This window comes from Fundulus heteroclitus, chromosome 17 (assembly GCF_011125445.2).
Source record: "Fundulus heteroclitus isolate FHET01 chromosome 17, MU-UCD_Fhet_4.1, whole genome shotgun sequence".
NCBI lineage: Eukaryota > Metazoa > Chordata > Actinopteri > Cyprinodontiformes > Fundulidae > Fundulus > Fundulus heteroclitus.
The window spans coordinates 3,610,900-3,630,711 of NC_046377.1; the positions used below are offsets into that span (position 1 = coordinate 3,610,900).

The window sequence follows — 19,812 nt, forward strand, 5'->3', positions numbered from 1 at the left end:
GTGCCAACTGAGAAGCGATCAGGGAACAAATTTTGTGGGTGCCAGGAGAGTGTTTTCTGAGTTATTAAAAGGAATGGATCAAGAACAACAAAGAAAGATTGGCTGTGAATTTGTGATGAACGTTCCATCAGCGAGTCATATGGGCGGCGTATGGGAACGTCAAATCCGAACGATTCGAAGCATCCTGACAGCCATGCTCGACAAATCTGCAAGCACACTTGATACCACAACTTTGAGGACCTTTCTATATGAAACAATGGCTATAATCAACAGCAGGCCTCTGAGTGTTGAACATCTTCATGATCCAACCGGTCCAGAACCTCTCACACCAAATCATATATTGACCATGAAGTCAGCAGTTATCCTGCCTCCACCTGGAAAGTTCTGTGCAGAAGACCTTTATCTGAGTAAAAGGTGGAGAAGAGTGCAGTTTCTAGCCAATGAATTCTGGCAAAGATGGAAGCGTGAATATTTACTAAATCTCCAACTAAGGCAGAAGTGGCAAAGACAATCACGAAACTCACAAGTAAATGATATAGTGATCCTGCAAGATGACAACTCACCAAGAAACGAATGGAAGCTTGGCAAAGTCGTAGAAGTTCAGCCCAGCACAGACGGCATGGTGAGAAAGCTGAAGCTACTTGTCAGTGACACCACATTTGAGAAAGGAAAACTACATACCAGAGCTACTTACCTTGAGAGGCCCATCCACAAAGTAGTTACCTTAATAGAAGCCAAATAAGTTATACACATAACTTCACATTCATACATACACATTCACTTTTCTACACTCACTCAAGGTTTGTCTTAGAAATCTCTCAATTCAAGTTAATGAGTGATTTGGTGGGAGTGTAAGTGCTGTTGAATTCATGTTAAAATGAATCATTCATAATTTATGTTAAATAGTTTAGGTAAAAACTTTAAATGAGTAAACTCATGTGTGTGTTTTAAGATTAAACATGGGTTAATTTCATAATGTTTTTATAAGTTTGTTTTATCAGCGCTGTTATGTTTCAGCCAGGAACCAATGTTTGTACTTGTGTACCACTAGGGTAAATTAATCGATGCTACACTCTGAAACTAGATTGCAAAGCCTGATCCAAGCGTGTCAAGAACCTCTCTTCATGACAAGCGGCTAATGAGGTATTATTATTTGTTTAAGTGATGCATTTGTTTATACTTGTGCAGCGCAGCATTCTGCTCTTATTTGTACTTGGACACTGTTTGTTTGAGCTGATTTATATATTTGTGTCTGTACAGTTCTCACGGCATGAAAGTATAAACGCCATTAAGCGTGCAAATGGAGTGTCATGTTAAACGACATGAGAGAAAGGACGAAATAAATGCCAGTTAAAGAGAAACCGATCCGTGTCTGTCGTGACGAGAGCTACACCTGTTGTAGCGTGCCTCCACTTGACCTGTACCAAATATAAAATTAACTTGTAATTTAGGTAATATGCTGATATGTCTTAATCTTCTATCCAATTAATATAATCTATTTATCAATTGTATGTCATTGTTGGCTCTATTTAAGGACAAGAAGGTAAGAGATCTTACTGGCAAGCTGTTTCCCTATAGGATGCACCACAGGCCAGCCAGTAGAGGGTCAGCAGCACCTCTATCTCCTGTGGCCATCCATGGACCTTCTGGATGGGCAACAGCTGAAAGAGGAGGGCGATGGTTGCCCTGTTTAGCTAGAAGGCTGGTTTCAGGTCTCCTTCATTAAAAAATATTTGGAGGATCGGCACAGAGGTTTTTATCCTCACATATTTTGTTTCTGTTTCTTCCTGAAAATAAAAAATGCCAAATGTTACCATAATTGTTTTTTTTAATTCTCACCTTTTCACAGCATAAAACTATACCTGCTTAACATGCAGATTATTATAGTTCTCAAGAAAGAAAATGTAAAATATATAGTGTTGTATAGTAAATGTAACAAATGGCTTCCCTTTTCTGGTATTTTTACCATTTCACTGAAAAAATGGGCTGAACTAACTGCGCATAATTTATAGATTAATCACTGTAAAGGTGGGCAGACATACAAATATGTTTTTTTTCCTTTCTTAATGATCAATGCTGTGAAGGTCAGTAGGTGCAATAAAGTAGCTTAACCCTACTGTCATACTGTTACTAATGTTAAAATTGGGTTTTCATTTTAATTATTTATAGAAAAATAGTCACAATTTCAACAAGATCAGGTGTTTAATACCATCCTCAATGTTTTTTTTTAAAGATAAAAGTAGGAAATAGGCTGTCAATCTTAAAATGCCTACCAGCTGGCAATAGACGGGTGAGCAAAGCCTGCCTTCTGAGCCTCCTCTGCCGCACCAATCTTCTCCTTGCTCGGATTTGCCCCCTCTGCTGTGCCACCTCCTCTTCAGCCTGCTGGTAAAGCTGACCAACAACCGAAGCAACAGCAATATTGCTCGTATTGCTCATTTTGCTTCTACAAAGTGCAGATTTTTTAAATCGCCTCTACAACTACAACAATTACAACTCCCAACAAAGAAATTCCCGCTATTGCTGGTTTTATACTCACAGTTCTGTAATTTTTTTAGATATTTTTTAGACTTTTTCGAAATTTATTAAAAAAAAATGTTTTCAATAAGATATGATGGTGTAGTGTATAAATAGTTTTGAATGTCAAAGAAATGCTCAAGAACTGTGGGTGTGTTGACGTCACGAGTACACGAGTATACTTCTGTTCCAATACACAATACGTGCCGCGTGCTTGCGTTCTCGTCAAGTCCAACCAGTGTTCTTCTTGCCAAGACCGGACTTGACTCGTGAATTGAGAACCGGCCTCGATGTCACAACCTGTGGCAACTGATGGGGAGCTGCCATGTGTTACGGTAGGTGTGGTAAATTATTCATTTTATTTTGGATCAGGCTGATCCTGTGACAAATGTTTGGTTTGTGTCCAGGTTAAAAATAATCAATAAAAAGTAAGAAAAGACCATGAGTTGCTGCTAGCATGAGTAAAAGACACTCAGATAAAATGTAACAGAAAGAATGAAAACTCCTTGTAAGGCGTGTTGAGAATAAAAAAATATATCTTAGTTGGGGTTGCTGAGGAAAAGCAGAGTGGCCTTTAAAAAATGTATTCAGACTAGGAAAAGTTAGACAGAATCTTTGCATCGCCATGAAACAGGATGTCAGCTTGTAATGAAAACTACAGAATGGTAATGTAAACTCTGTCTCCATATTTAATTTCTATGAATTAAATATGCATATTACAATGTTTTACCTCTGATCAATGTTTCCTCATTTATTGTCAAATCTTAAACCGGGGTAAGAATGGGCCTTTTAGAGCTAAGCAGGAGCAGGCCGGTATTAATATCTACAGGCGCTAATCTGGTACGGTGGTTCTCCAGGGATAAACAAGGGTTCATCTAAAGATGTTTTAGAACTGATTGGTGACCTTTAGTTTATATTTCAGATAGATATTATAAGTAGAGTTATTACAAGTTCTTTTGCTGAATTATGGTTGTGATTTATGAGCATAGACTTCCAGTTTTAGGTGTGCTTTTCTACTGCTCAGTTCGGATATATGAAAGTTCCTCATGAAAAAATAGGAGTCAGTAACTGAATGAGACAAGATCTGCATGATCTGAGAATGATGGAGGAAGAGATAACCACCTGTTTAATGTTCATTTATAATGTTGTTTTTGCTTGTAGCTCCAAATATTGTGGTAATTAGCATTTTTAGTGTTTAATTAGATGAGATAATAATACTAATACTACTAATAATACTACTACTACTACTACTACTACTAATAATAATAATAATAATAATAATAATTAATTGGAAGTTTTCATGTTGTACATTCTAATGTTTTTGAAATTGATTTTAATTATATAATGTCTCTGTTTTAGAATAGTGTAAGATTGATACAAGAGGAGAGAGGAAGAAGATAGGAAGACAGAAGATTAAATGAGAGTGGAGGAAAATAGGAACACTGATGGAAAGAACGGTTGACAAAAAGGGATAAAAATTTACTTAGAAGAGTATTAATAAAGTTCAAGTGATGAACCGTTGACATGATTTAAGTGATAAACTAACATATTGAGTAATGTAGTGTGCAAAGTATGCTATGTGAAACAGAGTGGCTATATACTCAGGTTTGAGTTGTCTGAGGATATAACCTCTCTCTGTGTCTCTGCACTGAACATGAGTTTCACTGCACTTCCCTAGCTGTGGCACAATGAAGAGGCAGTTTAGTTGTATTTTTTTCTTGTGTTTTAAAAATTTCTGTTCTGCACATAATATATCCTCTTCTCCTCTTATTTTATCCAGACCTCTGGATACCGGGGCTGATGGCTCTTCAGACACAGAAGGCCTTGAAGAAACCAGAGAGCATCTCATGTTAGCTGACTCACTGACCGGAGTTAGCTCACCTTTTACGGGCAAACAGTATACTTGCACATCAACTACTACCATACACGTACACATAATGTAGTTATACACACTTTTTGTAAGTTTATACATGCTCATGCTGTACTACACACACAATCACTTGCATTCTTGTCAAGGGGATTTCCAAGTCTGTGGTTTTTTGAACATGTTTAACACCTTTTCACCGTGGGGCGACGGTGGCACAGAGGTTTGGGGGTTCGTCTTGCAATTGGTGGGTTGCCAATTCGATCCCTTGCTCTGACTGTCTCTGTCGTTGTGTCCTTGGCCAAGACAAGACACTTTACCTGCGTTGCCTGCTGGCGGTGGTCTGAGGGCCGGGTGGTGCCGGTGTATGGCAACCTCACCTCTGTCAGCCTGCTAACAGGGCAGCTGTAGCTACTTACATAGCTCACCACTGTCAGGGTGTGAATGGGTGAATGACTAAGACTGTAGTGTAAAGCGCTTTGGAGGTCATCAAGACTAGTTAAAAGCGTTATACAAGTACAAGCCATTTACCATTTTCACATCACCACAACCTATTTTCTTGTCCCAAACAGGATATAAGCACAGCTCCACTTCTTCCTGAACTTCAGCAGCTCCTTTGCTTCCTGTGACGGTATGTGACGCTTATGCTTAATTATTTTTTGTCTGTATGTACTGTTTTATTATCTTCGTGTCTTTCTTTAAATGCCCCAGTACTACTGTTTGTATTATAACCTAATTTTACAGACTGTAAGTTGGTCTAACAAAGCTCCAGAAGCCAGAATCCTGAATTAAATTATCACACCAAATACTGTATGGCTTGCTGATATTCAAAAAATACAATTTCCAACTAATTTAAGAAATTTAATATGTTTAGATCGGCCACTGATGATTCTAATCACAAAAAAGTGGTAGACAGACGTTTAAAAATTGACTTCAAACATTTTATCTCATGAATTTGGGCTTTCACTGCCATCTGCTGTCATATGAGAGTAACTACAACTTGACGACCATAAGCTCTTTCATATTTCTTTTGTCATTTTAAACATGAAACTACCAAAGCACAAGCCAAGTAGTAGAACTAAATGTTGAAAAGAAATTAAAAGCTAAATAAAAAAAAAACAGGTCACTTAATAAAGCTGCATTTTCTGTATGCTTTTTATTTTTATTCACATAATATTTTCAGAATTAATAATAACATTTCTGTTAAAGATTTCATTTATCTTCTGCACCAAGGGCATAAGTAGGGAGAACAAGCAGAGTGAGTTTTTTGTAATATCAGACTTTATTAATGAACTAAGCAGGAATTTTAGACAGGATCAGAAAGGAAGGTGCATCTACTTTCTGCCTTTCCCCAGCAATCATGGATCTCCTGGTTGTGTCTGGTGCTGCAGTGTTCTTATTGGGTAAAACACCTTTAAATCCAGTGGCTGAGCACATAAAAGACAACCTCCTGATGATATAATATGCAAAAAACGCCGCGAGCGCGCGTTTTTTACGTCACCGCGCGTTTCCAGCCAGAACGCGCGGTGACGTAAAAAACGCGCGCTCGCGTAAAATACGGGTTGGAACCGCGCGTTATTGTACGGGCGATTATTGGCGTTTACGGCTTGCCATAACGGGCTGCTATATCATCCCTACTGGAGCGTCGCCGCGTTGCACGTTGCTAGTTAGTTGCAATGTTGTAGCTAGTAGCACGGTAGTCATTCCTTGGCTGGGAAAGAGACTCTGCGTTTGAATTAATCAATCCTTAACCCTCAACTACTCGTAGCTTGACCCTCCAGCGGCTGTCAGCAGAGATTTACCAACAACTCCGTCGCTGTCTAGTAGTCGTGTACTCCTCGCCCGTTAGCCTACCTACCTAACTTGCTAGCTAGCTAGCTCGTTAGCCACGTCTGACCGTTTCCTCCTCCCCGTTCCTGAGCGAGCTTTCTTCGGTCCGGCTGGGAGACCATGGCGATGAGGCAGACGCCGCTTACCTGCTCCGGGCACACCCGGCCTGTGGTTGACCTGGCCTTCAGTGGGATTACCCCCTATGGATACTTCCTCATCAGCGCCTGCAAAGGTGAGGCTTCTTAAAAGAGCTCCAGCTAGCTAAACTGTTATCTTGTTCCCTCGGAGGGGAGGGAAGCCAAGTATCCCAGTCTTAGTTTGAGTTGTGCGGCGCTGACACCTGATGCAGGTCGGGGTTGAACTTTCCAACTGGTTCCCGGGGCTTTGCTTCAACAATCTGCTCCATCTGGAGTTCTGGTTCTTGTCCTAGGGTTCTGTAAGGTTTTTAAATAAATGAATAAATAAATACGTAAAAAAACAGGGAGTGACAGGATGATCCCCTTTTATACACGGGTCAGTATATCCACAACTTGGTGGAAATGGTGGGACTTTAGTTTTAAATTTATTTCACGTTTAAGTGGGGAAACGGCAATTATCGTTTGTTTGAGTGGTGCATCTCCAAATTATAAGTTTAATGGTATATTAATGTAGTTCAGGAAAATTATTCAGAGTAGGGCTGCGTAAATTCAGGAAAACTTAGTAGTGAGTAGTCTGTGCAGCTATTGGACAAAAAAATTATGTCATTAGTATTACCATCTTTGAAAAATAACAAAAACAAAGTGTTGTGCCCCCCCCCCAAATTCCAAAACTAAAATTTGCCTAGAAAGTCTGGGGGTAGCAACAGGTGGTTTGCTTCTTAAACGCACTTCTGACTTGATTGTTTGGAAAATAAATAAAAGTTAGTTTTTTTTTTTCCCCCTGCAGAAATATGGACAAACGATGACTTAAATAAAAACAGAAGTTAGGTTAATCTGATGTTACAAGTTCAGAAAAGTGTTAAATTTTTTAGAAAACCTCCGGCTGTCACGCTAGACATTTGACAAATTAAAGCCATTTCCATCACGTCCGCCGGCATGTTCTTAGTCACTTTAATTCATGGGAGGGTGTAAAAATGACCAAAATAATCTAAACAATTCTAAACAAAAAAATGACAGATTTTGGTTCCATACGAATTTAAGTATATTCTGTCCAGAGAAAAAACTAAATTGATAGATTTTATGATCTACACAAATGTGACATAAAAGGCCACAACACATAGCTTTATTGAGGGGGGGAAAAAAACTGCACCCGGCTACATCTTGAAAGTCAAACAACTCGATTTTAGCCTCTTGATGACTTTTCCACAACATCTTAATGTCCTCAGAAAACCTTTTCCTACTGCATGCAGCACAGGAAGCATCGCCACTAATGCCACTGGTATAGACAGCCCAGATACGGCGTTCTGGTGCAGCTCGCTGATATTTACAGCAGTCCAAGCAGCTCTTTGCCATATGGCAATAATAATGCATTTGCAACATATCATGCGTTCCTAGTACTGTGTATCCACAGTTGTTCAGAAATGGCTGACTGTAATTCTTCTGATATACCTTCAGGATATTATTGATTGGTCATTATGCTGAAGTGTGTAAATGTGGACATTTTGCTGCAGTTTCTCATTAGGTTAGGTGCATCTAATTACATTTTCTTCTACTCCTTCATTTCAAAGAGTGTCGGGCTTTAAAGGACGGGCCTCCCACTACATTATAAGAGCAGAATCATCGTGTTAACTACTAAGAATGAGGGCCAAGGAAGAGGATCCAGCCTAAGTCTAATCCCGGTTGATAAAGCTGTGATCTAAGGCTGTTCTCGTCTCTTTTCTCTCCTTCAGATGGCAAGCCCATGTTGCGCCAGGGAGACACAGGGGACTGGATCGGAACGTTTCTGGGTCACAAAGGCGCTGTCTGGGGAGCCACTCTGAACACGGACGCCACCAAGGCGGCCACTGCCGCTGCAGATTTCACAGCGTGAGTGGTTCCAACAGGATCCTGTGCAGCCGATTCCCAACCGCCTGGGCCCAGGGGGAGATTTCTTCTGAGGCGCTTGTACAATGTCGGTTTTGTGGCCTCGTTCAAAATGCAGTTAGAAACTTTATTTAAACAGGCTATCTGGTGAATCTTTTTTTTTTCCCCGGTTTTATTTTGTGTTATTTCATCTCTTTTATTTGCACTTAATTTTAGCAGTTATAAGACGGTTAAAAAAAGACTTTATTTACTGGCTGATCAAAGAGAGCGTTAATCAGGAAGGCCCAAGGTTTCTTTGGAGGAGCTGCGGAGCTCAGCTGTCCAAGCGTTATGCTGTGGAGATTTCCCCATGAACTCAGTCCAGAAAAACTGGGAAATGGAGCCACGGTGGTGTGAAAAAAGTTTTTGCCCCCGTTCCTGATTTCTTACGTTTTTGCTTATTTGTCACACTTGCGTGTTTCACAGCATCAAAAACATTTAAAAAACACAAGAAATACTTTTATTGTCCCACAATGGGGGAATTCGGGCTCAGACCACACGAGTACACAGAAAATGCAGTTTTTAAATGAATGTTTTTATTATCAAGGCAGAAAAATAATCCAGACCTACATGACCTTGTGGGGAAAAGTTGATCGCCCCCCCCCCAAACCTCATAACTGGTTGGGCCATCATAGTGGAAACAACGGCAATCTCGCTTGCGCTAACATGCAGCGAGTCTTTTCCAGCGCTGTGGAGGAATTTTGTCTCACTCATCTTCGCAGAATTGTTGTAATTCAGCCACATTGGAGGCTTTTCCAGAATGAACGGCCTTTTTTAAGATCATGTCGCATCTCAATTCAGGCCAGGACTTTGACTAGGCCACTCCAAAATGCATAGATCCGGCTATCACAAAGTCTTCCAGGTCCTGCAGCAGCGAAACAGCCCCAGACATCCCACCACCATGTTTCTCTGTTGCTATATTCTTTTTCTCAAATGTGCTCTGACTCATACGACAGATATAACGGGACACGCACCTTCTGAACAGCTCAGCTTTGGTCTCGTCAGTCCACAGAATATTTTACTGAAAGTTTGAAACTCTTTAGGTGCGCTTTCTGGACTTGTCTCTGTAGTAATAATTGGATGAATCGTACAACTCAGGCCTTCGCTTAACGAGCGACGATAACGTGTAAATCGGATGCTCGGACCGCCACATTTACGTTTAGGGTTTTTTTCTTTTGAGGGGAATCTTGGTAGCCACCCAGCTGTCAGATTAAACCCTCCTGTGTGGTTTTGCAGGAAGGTGTGGGATTCTGTAAGCGGAGACGAGGTCCTCTCACTGGCACACAAACACATCGTCAAGTCTGTCAGCTTTACTCAGGTTGGTTCAGTTCTGCGCCGCTGTCCTTTCACTGCGTCTTCCAATACGTCTGCTTGTTTTTAATCCAGACTTTAACAGAAGGGCTGCACTGTACAAATGTAAAAATGTAGGATTTCCTGTGACCTTTTTGAAAGGGGGCTTCATCCTTACTATTCCAGGCTTTCTGAAGACCATAGAATGTCTTTTTTAAATAATTTTCAGCTCGATGATTGTTCTCTTTATACTGTTTCTAATTGCATCTGGGGTGAACCGCTGCGTAAGCCTGCACTAACTAGCTGCCTGTGTTCTCCAGGACAGCAATTTGCTGCTGACTGGAGGAAATGACAAGCTGCTGCGTATCTACGATCTCAGCAAACCTGAAGCTGGTAAGTCAGCGTCCACTTCCACAAGCAGGGAGACGTACTGCCTGGCTTCTAGGTAACGCGGCAGAGGTTGGGTTCTTTATTCCTGTTTTGGCTGATGTGGGTTTTGTTAGCATAAATAATTTTTAGATTAAATTAAGCTTGATTGTTTCCTTCCTTCTGTCCTTATTCCCAGGGTCCGTTTTAAAGCTTCCCACTATAGAAATAAATATTTAAAAACTGAAGTGTAATACTTAGATAGAGTTGTAGCCATATTTCCTATGGGCTGTGTTCAAAGTAAAAATAGAAATTGGTTCCATCTGTTAATGTGAGATTTCTGCATGAATGAAACAGGAAGTGCTTTTATTTTGAAATGTCTTTATAACGACATAGTTATCGCCTGTTAATCCCTTTGCTTGTATTGTCCACCTCTCTTGTTATGTAGCCATTTTAAATTTCTTTTCTTTTGTTAGAGGTTTGACAAAACGGTATACATGTTAGGTTTGTTAGATCAGCGGCCCTCAAACTGGGACCCCCGGGGGTCCGCGAACCACGGGTTGGGGGGTGGGCCTGAGGAGGCACTGCTGAGGATGCGTCAGGGTTGAGCTGAGTAACACACTGGACAAATATTTAACTCCGTCCACTTCATCAAGTAAGATAAAAGCCAAATCAGCTAAAATTAGGAAGTATGACAACAGTTGCGTGAAGTTTGGCTTTATGGAGAATGAGGATTTAGATATTTAAAAAAAAATGAATTCCTAACGTATTTAACAGTACGAAAGGCTTTTTTAAAAAATACTATGAACATGATGAATCTAAAGGGGTTCTAGGAAAAATGTTATCGCTGCTAAGGGTCCCTGGCCACGAAAAGTTTGAGAACCCTTGAGTTAGATAATATAACATGAAGAGTGACGATGTACTGAGTGAAAATTTAGAAGTTAATGAAGAAAACAAACTGCTTACATTTTTACAAGCTGGCAGTATTTGTATATATGACAGTCAGCTTATAGGTGAGATAAAAAGGCTTTTGTAGGAAGGATAAGTTTAGATTGTTCTAAACAAAGGCTTTTGTTCCAAGTTTAGTGTCAGACGCTGTAAAGAAGCCACGGCTGATGGAACAGGATAAAAGCCCACGCTCAGCACAAGTCCCAGGCTAATAAATCCTTCCCTTTAACTGAAATGTCAACTTTTTTCAATAGACAAAAACAAAACACATGAGTATGAAAAGGTTTGGGGACTTCACTGCCTTTGTATCTCAATCCAAATGACAAACTGTTTTCTTAGAATAGTTTGAATACCATAAGTATAAAGAATAATATATGAGATGTAAACCCTAATGTGTGCGTTACGGCCTTGAAACTGCGCTCGTGTCTGTCCAGAAACATCCTGTACCTGAAACACAGCTAAGGACAGCCACTGCTTCATGCAGGCAGTAGCAGCGGTGTTGCCCTAGCTGATCGTTGACTCTACTGCTTGTGTGTGTTGCAGCCCCTCAGGAGATTGCAGGTCACAGCTCAGCCATAAAGAAATCTCTGTGGTGCAACAACGACAGTCAGATCCTCTCTGCTGCTGATGATAAAACTGTCAGGTTGGTATTTTTTGCTTCTCCTGGGAACTACTTTTCCTGCATTAATCACGAAGTGGTGCTGATGCTGAAGAAAAAAAAAAAAAGAGAAATACAAAGAAACCTCGTAAGGAAAGTGCAGCAACACATTTGAACAACTCGGGCTTCTACTAAAGATAAATACAGTATTTTTCCTGCATACTCCGGCGTACGTAAACGTCCGTGAAAGTCAGTGTGAAGTCCACCAAGCTTACAGTATGCCTGAGTATGTGGGAGCCTTTAGGCAGCCCTGAGTACGCCCTAGCAACAATAAATTATTAAATAAGTATTACTTTATTAAATAAAGTGAGGTAATTCAATATAAAAGTTACATTTATTTTGGCCTTATGTTAGAAACAGCGCAGTGTAGTCAAACAGAGAGCTGTGTACGTGAAGGGGTGGAGTGATATTACACACTTGGGAAGAATATTTAGTGCGCCTTATGGTCTGAAAAATACAGTATGATAAAATGCTGCATAGTGATAAGATTATAGATGGTGCTGCAGAAAACAGTCGGTTGCTGCAAAGGTTACTCATGGAGTGAATAATGTTGGTTTATTATTCCACTTCTTTATTTTATCAGGTTTAAATTAAGTTTTTGTTGCCAGGAAACAAACTGTGGCTTTGTTATAGCTTACCTTTAAGGCTATATACTGTATGTTGCTGTATATTATATTGACCATCTGAGAATAAAAATCACCACATGTAACTGATATATACCAATATTTGTTATGACAATTCTTTATTTTAACATTTGCTCTCCATATTCATCACAAGTATCACTGCACTAGTGCTTTATTTTCAGATCTTATTGTTCAAACATTATGAGAATGATCCCAGTTTCTAAGAGGGAGGGAGAATAATTTAGGTTTACGTGCACTTTAATGTTAATACAGTACTGTCATCTTTTCACTTTTGTTCTCATATTGATTTTATTTGCTGAAAAATAATACATGCACTGGTATACTATGGCTGTTCATAGGGACAAAATGTAAATACATATCTAAAATGTAAAGATAGGTACTCCATAAAAACTGTTTAATTCTACTTAAATTAATCAATATCGAATCTTGACCCAAAGAATCAAAATCGAATCGAATTGTGAGGCTCTGAACGAGCCAGCCCTAGTCTGACTTTAATCTCATGCAGACCGGCTGCTTTTAGCGGACAGCTGTAAACTGTGTGTTTTTATCCAGGCTCTGGGACAGTAGATCCATGGAGGAGGTGAACACTCTGAAATTTGACGCGTCTGTGAGCAGCATGGAGTATGTTGTCGATGGGGAGATACTGGTGATAACGTACGGGAAGACCATCGCTTTCTACAACGCTCTGAGGTAGTCCCACCCTCGCACCACAAACACTTCAGTGCTCCACACGTGTGCTGCTGGGTAAATGTGCGCCACTTTCCACGTGTTGACGCTCATTCTGCCTTTTGTCTCAGTGTGGTTCTAAGAAGTAGCACCGATACGTTTATGTATTTCTAAACGCAGTGTGTATTTATGTATGTTTACTCAGGTAAAACATTATTTTCCCAGCTGATTGGTGGCCCTCTTATCATGATTACTATGGAATCCAATTTGTTTTTTTTTTAAGCTTGGATCCGATTAAAAGTGTGGAGGCACCAGCTACCATCAACTCGGCCTCCCTCCATCCAGAGAAGGACTTCTTTGTGGCTGGTGGTGAGGACTTCAAGCTCTACAAGTTTGACTACAGCACTAAGGAAGAGTTAGGTGAGAGCGGCAACTTTTTATTGCCTGTTTGTTACCCACAGACGAGTGGCTTCAGGTGATTGAACAGAGGGACGTTCAATCACCTTATCAATAATGCAGATTGTTTTGAAACTCGGCGCCCCATATATAAAACCTATTAAGCCAGGCATTCACTGTATGATATTTTCAATCGTTCCACTCCTATACAGCTCAAACTGTACGATGAAACCGCAGGGGTGTAAAAGTTCTCTGCTCACCATTTCTGTTCTTACACTGTGCAGCCTGATGCTCTGACACGACCTGACTGCTCACACCGTACGTCCAAAAACCACACGTCGGACTCAGCCCAGTAGAGAGATGCCGCTTGTCAGACGTCTGTTCGGAATCCAAATACAAACAGTAGAAGAAGAAAAAGATGGAAGTGTCAGTGCTCACTGTTGAATATGAGGCTCACTGGAAGAAGAATGCTGCCTTGGCAATTCTAAGAGTTGCTTCTCTGTAGTTTGACTCCATGTCAGATGTACCGCCACCATGCTCTTCTCCACTCTTATGTTTTTGTCTAAGAAGAAGAAGACTTCCCTTGTTTACACATGTGCAGTGCGCGAGGTTGGCGGAAATCGGCTCGTAGCTCTGCTTCAGCAGCAGGACGCGCTCACGATCGCTCTCGATCACTCACGAGGGCCAACTGAATTTCAAACATGTTTGATTTTCATCCGACCGTCTCGTTACCCCCTGTATACTACAGGACGCACAATGCAGCTGAAACTCGCCCTGATCCAAAAGCATTCTCGCAAGACAGAAGAATCGTCCCAAAAAGGCCAAAAAATCGTACATATGTCCGGCTTTAGTCGTTAGTGCAGCCGTCCAGGGTCTGACTACCGACCTTTGGGCCGTCCCTGACAGTCTGCACCAAATTCCTGTCCTATTACTGTAAATAAAGCCACCACTGCAACAAAATCCTAAAAAAGGAAGAATTATTGCCATCCTCCAGAACATAACTAGGTCTTCAGTAAGAGACACAATATTTGCGGTATCTGTAAAACCTGATTTGTGTTTTGTTTGTGTTTTGATCCAGTTGTTTTCCGAGTTAAACCTGAGAGAGACCCAATCCTAGCCAAGTTATTTAAGGAAGTTTGATTAATGCCCCAATTTTAGACATGATTAATCTATCCTTAGTAAATGAATTAGTACCAAAGGCTTTTAAAGTAGCTGTAATTAAACCTTTTACTTAAGAATGAATTAATCTTTAATTGTCATGGTTCAAAAAGTAAAGTAAATGAAGTTCTGGTTGACTTCTCCTCAGATAAAAGCAAAAAATAGAAAAGGAAATATAAAATATATTACATTATTATTATATTGTATTAGCAGTGGTGCTAAAGTGGTTTTTACAGTTCTGTTTCTACTTCAGGTGAGTGGGTTAATGGAGGCTATAGCTACAGTTTGTCAGTCTTTGTCTTTGTTCTGGTTACTACCAGAACGTAGAAGAACCAAAACAAACTTTTTTTTTTCTTTCCCTTGCCACTTCGAAAACAAGAACACATTTCTCAGTTCTTGCAGATCATGTAGCAAGTTAAAGTCACTAATGATATTCCCATGGCCTCAGATAACGGACTTGTCTGTACTTGTCCTGTACAGACAATATTCTATACATGCTGTAGGGATTCATGTAGCAGCGCTAGGCTGGTTTAAATCTTATTTGTCCCACAGGTTCCATTTTGTTCGTGTTAGAGGTTTTTTACACCCCTCGTTGTTCCATATGTTCCCAACAAATCTGGTGCCACCAGTGTTTTCAACATACCTAACATGTTAAACTGTGTTTTAATCACATTAGCCCTAAAGTCCAAGCTTCCAGCTTCATCTGATGTCCTCACTGCTCCTCCTCTCTGCAGAATCCTATAAAGGCCACTTTGGTCCGGTGCACTGTGTGCGCTTTAGTCCTGATGGGGAGCTGTACGCCAGTGGCTCTGAGGACGGCACGCTCCGACTGTGGCAGACGGCGGTGGGGAAAACATATGGCCTGTGGAAGTGTGTTCTACCCGGTAACTCCAACTTTCAACATTTTTTTTTTTTCACCTCGTCAGAAGGGCTGGAACAATTCCTTGAATTAAGAAAATATCGTCGAGGCCAATTCTCTTGCCTCGGCTTCTGTTCGTGTCATATACCGTCATACAGCTTCTTTTTTTGCTACACAGTTACATGTTCTACTGGGGTTGGTTGTTTTGGATGTGCAACTTGCTTCTGTTTACATTGACTGTGATCTAGAGGGGGGGGGGAGACAAACTTTGACAAAAAAAAATACCCAAATTGTTTTGTTGCTCTTTCAAAGACAGAGAAGTAATAAACTAGGTTATTTTACCAAAGTGGTAATCAAAGTTAATACTTTTCTCTTGATGCAGTGAAACCTTGCTCTGAGGATGACCAAGAATCCCCTTTACATTTTATAACGCTTAAAAACACTTTATAACAATATCAGTTTCTAACAACTTGTATTTTACAACAGTGCCATATCTCATCAGCTAGATCAAATTACCAGTATAAAAGGTTTTTAGCCTGACACTTCGCTGCAGTCAAAACAAAAGATGAGACGACGTTCACTTGCTGCAGCCACAGCACGGGACTTTTATAGCTAGCCATGAACATAAGTCACCAAGAAATATATAGACATGAAACGGACAAGCTGAAAATGTGGTGAAAGTAATGTCAAGACACTAATATCAAATACAAACAACAGTTACATTAAGTTTTCTACTCTCTCAGAAGTTTATTAATATTATTTGTCCCCAGACCTTCATAGCGTTGTTCCCTCAACGCAGAGAAGCTGTTGCTCAGAGAAGTACCCAGAATCCCTTGCTACTCATTTAACTGACTACAGGTTCAGACCAAACAGCAAATGGTGCTGTTGTCAAATTTAGCAGGATTTAGCTATAATCTTTCTGTAACTCCCTCCAATTCGAATAACGGAAACAAGGCGTTCTTTGTGTTTACTGGCATTTATTCAGACACAGGTGTCATCGATGATGCCGTGAGAACTGTTCAAAAACATAGAATAATCAACATACAATAGGGCATTCTCATGGAGAATAAACAATGAGTAATTGCAACAATATAAACTTTCCTGAATTAGTAGGTTGACACCCTTGTGTAACATTTAGAGACATGTGACTAATTAACTTAACATCACAAACAAATATATTCCTTTATAGAAACACAAAATAAACTTTGTTTACCTCATTGGCTGCATTAAGTTGAAGGGGTTAATAAAAATGCATCTTACAGCACCATCTTCTTCAGGAATGTGCAAACCCAAAAATCTTCCTTGCAAACGTCATGGACAGGGAAAAATCCAGCGTGCTGCCCTCTACCGAATCTAGCGTTTATTTGAACTATCGATCCGACCAGAAACAACACACTGAACATTGGTTACATCCTGGAAAGTTAACAGATATTCCAAATGTGCATTTTTACCCTCAATTGTCGAATTCTATTAAATCAACAATGTTTTTTAACATATTTATTGCAAATTAAACTATGAAATTAACTTAAACAACATAACTGCTCTTGATGGCAGTTACATTTTCCAAGGACCTGTTTAACCGCAACTCCTGTGCTGGATTTTCTGAATCTTCAGCACAAAGCGGTTGTTGCACGAGTGCAGTGGAGAAATGATGCAGCCACACATAATCAGTCTATGGTTGGAGCCACAGTCACAAGGATCCTCAGATGTGGGGGAAAAAAAAAGAAGTTTAAAATTAGCTGTAATGATGTGACACAAAAAAAGCTTTAAATGACTGTTGTGCTTTGAAAACAAGAGGCTGATTTAAATTTGTTAGTTTCATACTTTAGATATTTTCTAAGCCTATTAGCTCTAAAATATTTTATCTGTAAATGGAAGAAAACTATAAATTATCCTCTGAACTGTCTCACTGTAATTTTTAAGTTGGACTGCATGATCCTAGAAGACCATTGGTGATATTCTTGTTTAAAAACTGCCATGAAGATATCAAGTATGAAAGAGAAAACATAGATTTAATATATGTGCTACCATTTCTCTGTAATCTTTGGCATCTTGATGACTGTAATGATGTCAGAATGGGGAATTTCTTGTCGATGTAACGTTGGCTGTTGCTGTTTTGTGTCTCCAGAGGACCTGGGAACAGAGAACTCTGAGCAGCTGTACAGCTCCACCCCTGAGATCAAAGCCTGAGGACAGAGCGGCTGTGTTCTGGAAGCAGCTAAGGAAAAGGAGAAACGAAGAGGAGATGAGCGTGAAAGGGTTGCTATAGTGTCTTTTACCAGGCCATATCAAGAAACAGAGTCCAGAACATCTCCATCAGCCAGGAACTGATGTTGGTATTGTGACTGCTCTGTTTGTCATTGACCAATTATCATACACCCTTTTCTTTTTAAAGTCCTTCGAGGGCAGTTTGGGCTGCAGAGGAAAACAGTAGAGCTGTGAGTCGAGGCTCCCTGCTGCCTGCTTTCTCTCTGATCAGCCACGTTCTGAAGACCTCAACTTCTTTTTAAATTCCTTGTATCAGCGCAAAGCCCAAATGTTAAGATGCTTGGTTCAGTTTTTGGTTTTCTATTGAGCTTTTAAGAAGCTGGGCCACAGCATTTGTTTTCAGTTCATAGTTACAGGAATACCAGAAGTAGTTGCACAGGTTGTGCTAAAGGCAAGGTGCTTTCATTTCTCCCAACAGGATGACTTTGAGTATTTGCTGGTGTTTTACTGGTTCAGTCATATAAAAAAAGAAAAAAAGTGTCCAAAATAAAAGAAAATATTGTTTTGTGAGGACATGGAAATGGAAGAATTGTCACCGGGATTTTCCATGTTACTTTTTCAGTTGTGTCCAATGTGAAATAAATTAACTTTGGTTTTATTTCTAAGTAATGCACAGAGCCCAGTGTTTGGTGTTTTTATTAATCTGTCCATTTTTAACACACATCGTCAACGGTTAAATACCAGGGTTTCCGGTACATTTTTATTCTCTTTATTGTAAATGAGCAGGGTCCAAATCAGGATTTTATTTCAATGTAAAGGTGGACAGCGGAGTGCGGGCTGATGTGGATGTATTCCCTTAGCGTAGCATTCGTCAGGCTAATAACAGCTAGCGTTAGCTTTAATGTCCAGGCTTATATTTTTGCTGATGCACGTTCAACAGGATTATTGACTTTTCTGTGTCGCTCTCAAACATCCGTGTCGTACTGACCGTTACGCTCCTTTTAAAAATGAGCAGAACGGTCTGATTTCAGCATAACTTTGACAAATTTCAGCGTAGCGGTTAATTAGGCTGAAATGCAGTGGCGGGAACCGTTTAGAATCTGAGATCTTTTTATCAAATCATCTTAACTGTCTGTTAGAGCACAGTTGGACAAAAAGGTAAGATCCATGGTTCTACAAAGCCCTGACAAAAAAAAAAAAACTATATAGTCTCCTGGAGGATGCTCCATTCAGTTGCTTTAATATGTAGTGCAAAGGGGAAGAAATCCAAAAAACTCAACAGTACTACAACTGTGTTTTATGTTTGGTGTTGGGGATGCTTCTAGTTTGTCTTTTCTGACCTATCCCGAGTCAATCTTAATTTGTCTTGAAAATATCGATGTCCATTTCTGCCAACGCATGTTGCATCCCTTTCTGGATTTTATGTTCCGTCAACTAGTCTTTAGCTACACTTCCACGTAGAGCCATCTACTTGGAGTTTTATTCTTTCCAGCTGACGGATCCCTTGTTCTCCCCGTTTCTTGTGAATGAACCAGCTGCAATAGAACATTACGTATTCTTTTTTTTGCCAGGTGTTGCATATGCAGGCTAAAACTCCTCTGACCAGCCGTGGGCACTTTAACTGGCAAACTCTCACTAGAGGATAGACAGTATGTTGCCAGGGGTATTTGTTCACCCATCCACGTCTAAACCAGCTGTTCCAGTCTCTTCCATGTTCATTGGTGTATCAAACCAAGCACCAGGCATGAAGACTGTTACAAACATTAGGTGAAGGAACGGGGTTGCTCTCAGAAGCTCAGTGGATTCCAGCGTGGTTCTGTGATGGGATGCCACCACTGAGCTATATACTGGAGTGCTGATTTTGCCGAAAAACTGAAGTCACTGGCCGCCATCTTGCTACTCCCTACTCTCACAGAATCCCATAGGATTTGGTTGCAACAACAAGCGGTTTTCTGGCTGAGTGAAAACGTTTCACAGGTAATTCTACAGTCAGTGGATGTACTAACACTATCAACTACTAGGAAATTAGGTGCTGAAATATTTTACATGTTGTTCATATTAAATTTATATATATATGTTTTTGTATATTATTTATATATTTATAAATGTTAAACATATATATTTAAATAAATAAAATGCAAAATATTTCAGCACATGACTTTCTCAGTACTTGATATTTTTAGAACATAACATAAAACTATATGGCATTTGACATTTTAAAAGTCTTAAGCCCCCCCTGAACATGAGAAAATCCTCGTTATTCAATGCTGTAGCGCACATATTCCCTAGTTACTGGGGGGAGGGGGGGGGGAAATAAGGAGTACCAATATGGCGGCTGGTGGCTTCAAAGCGACTCGTTCAAACAGACG

The 19,812-nt window shown here is 40.1% G+C and overlaps 1 protein-coding gene and 1 long non-coding RNA gene across 2 annotated transcripts; both read left to right on the top strand.

Annotated features, from left to right (window-relative positions):
• Positions 1–369: 369 nt before the first annotated feature.
• On the top strand, positions 370–1,361 carry LOC118566621. Its single transcript, XR_004933158.1, has 2 exons — positions 370–1,143; positions 1,261–1,361. It is a non-coding gene; the product is annotated as an uncharacterized LOC118566621 (long non-coding RNA).
• Positions 1,362–5,977: 4,616 nt separating this feature from the next.
• On the top strand, positions 5,978–18,120 carry LOC105929828 (serine-threonine kinase receptor-associated protein). The gene is made up of 9 exons (XM_012867744.3): positions 5,978–6,443; positions 8,079–8,214; positions 9,487–9,568; positions 9,861–9,933; positions 11,398–11,497; positions 12,709–12,846; positions 13,106–13,242; positions 15,111–15,260; positions 17,364–18,120. Exons 1-9 carry the CDS (start codon positions 6,332–6,334, stop codon positions 17,423–17,425), a joined length of 990 nt encoding a protein of 329 aa, XP_012723198.1. The 5' UTR covers positions 5,978–6,331; the 3' UTR covers positions 17,426–18,120.
• The last annotated feature ends 1,692 nt before the right edge of the window (positions 18,121–19,812 follow it).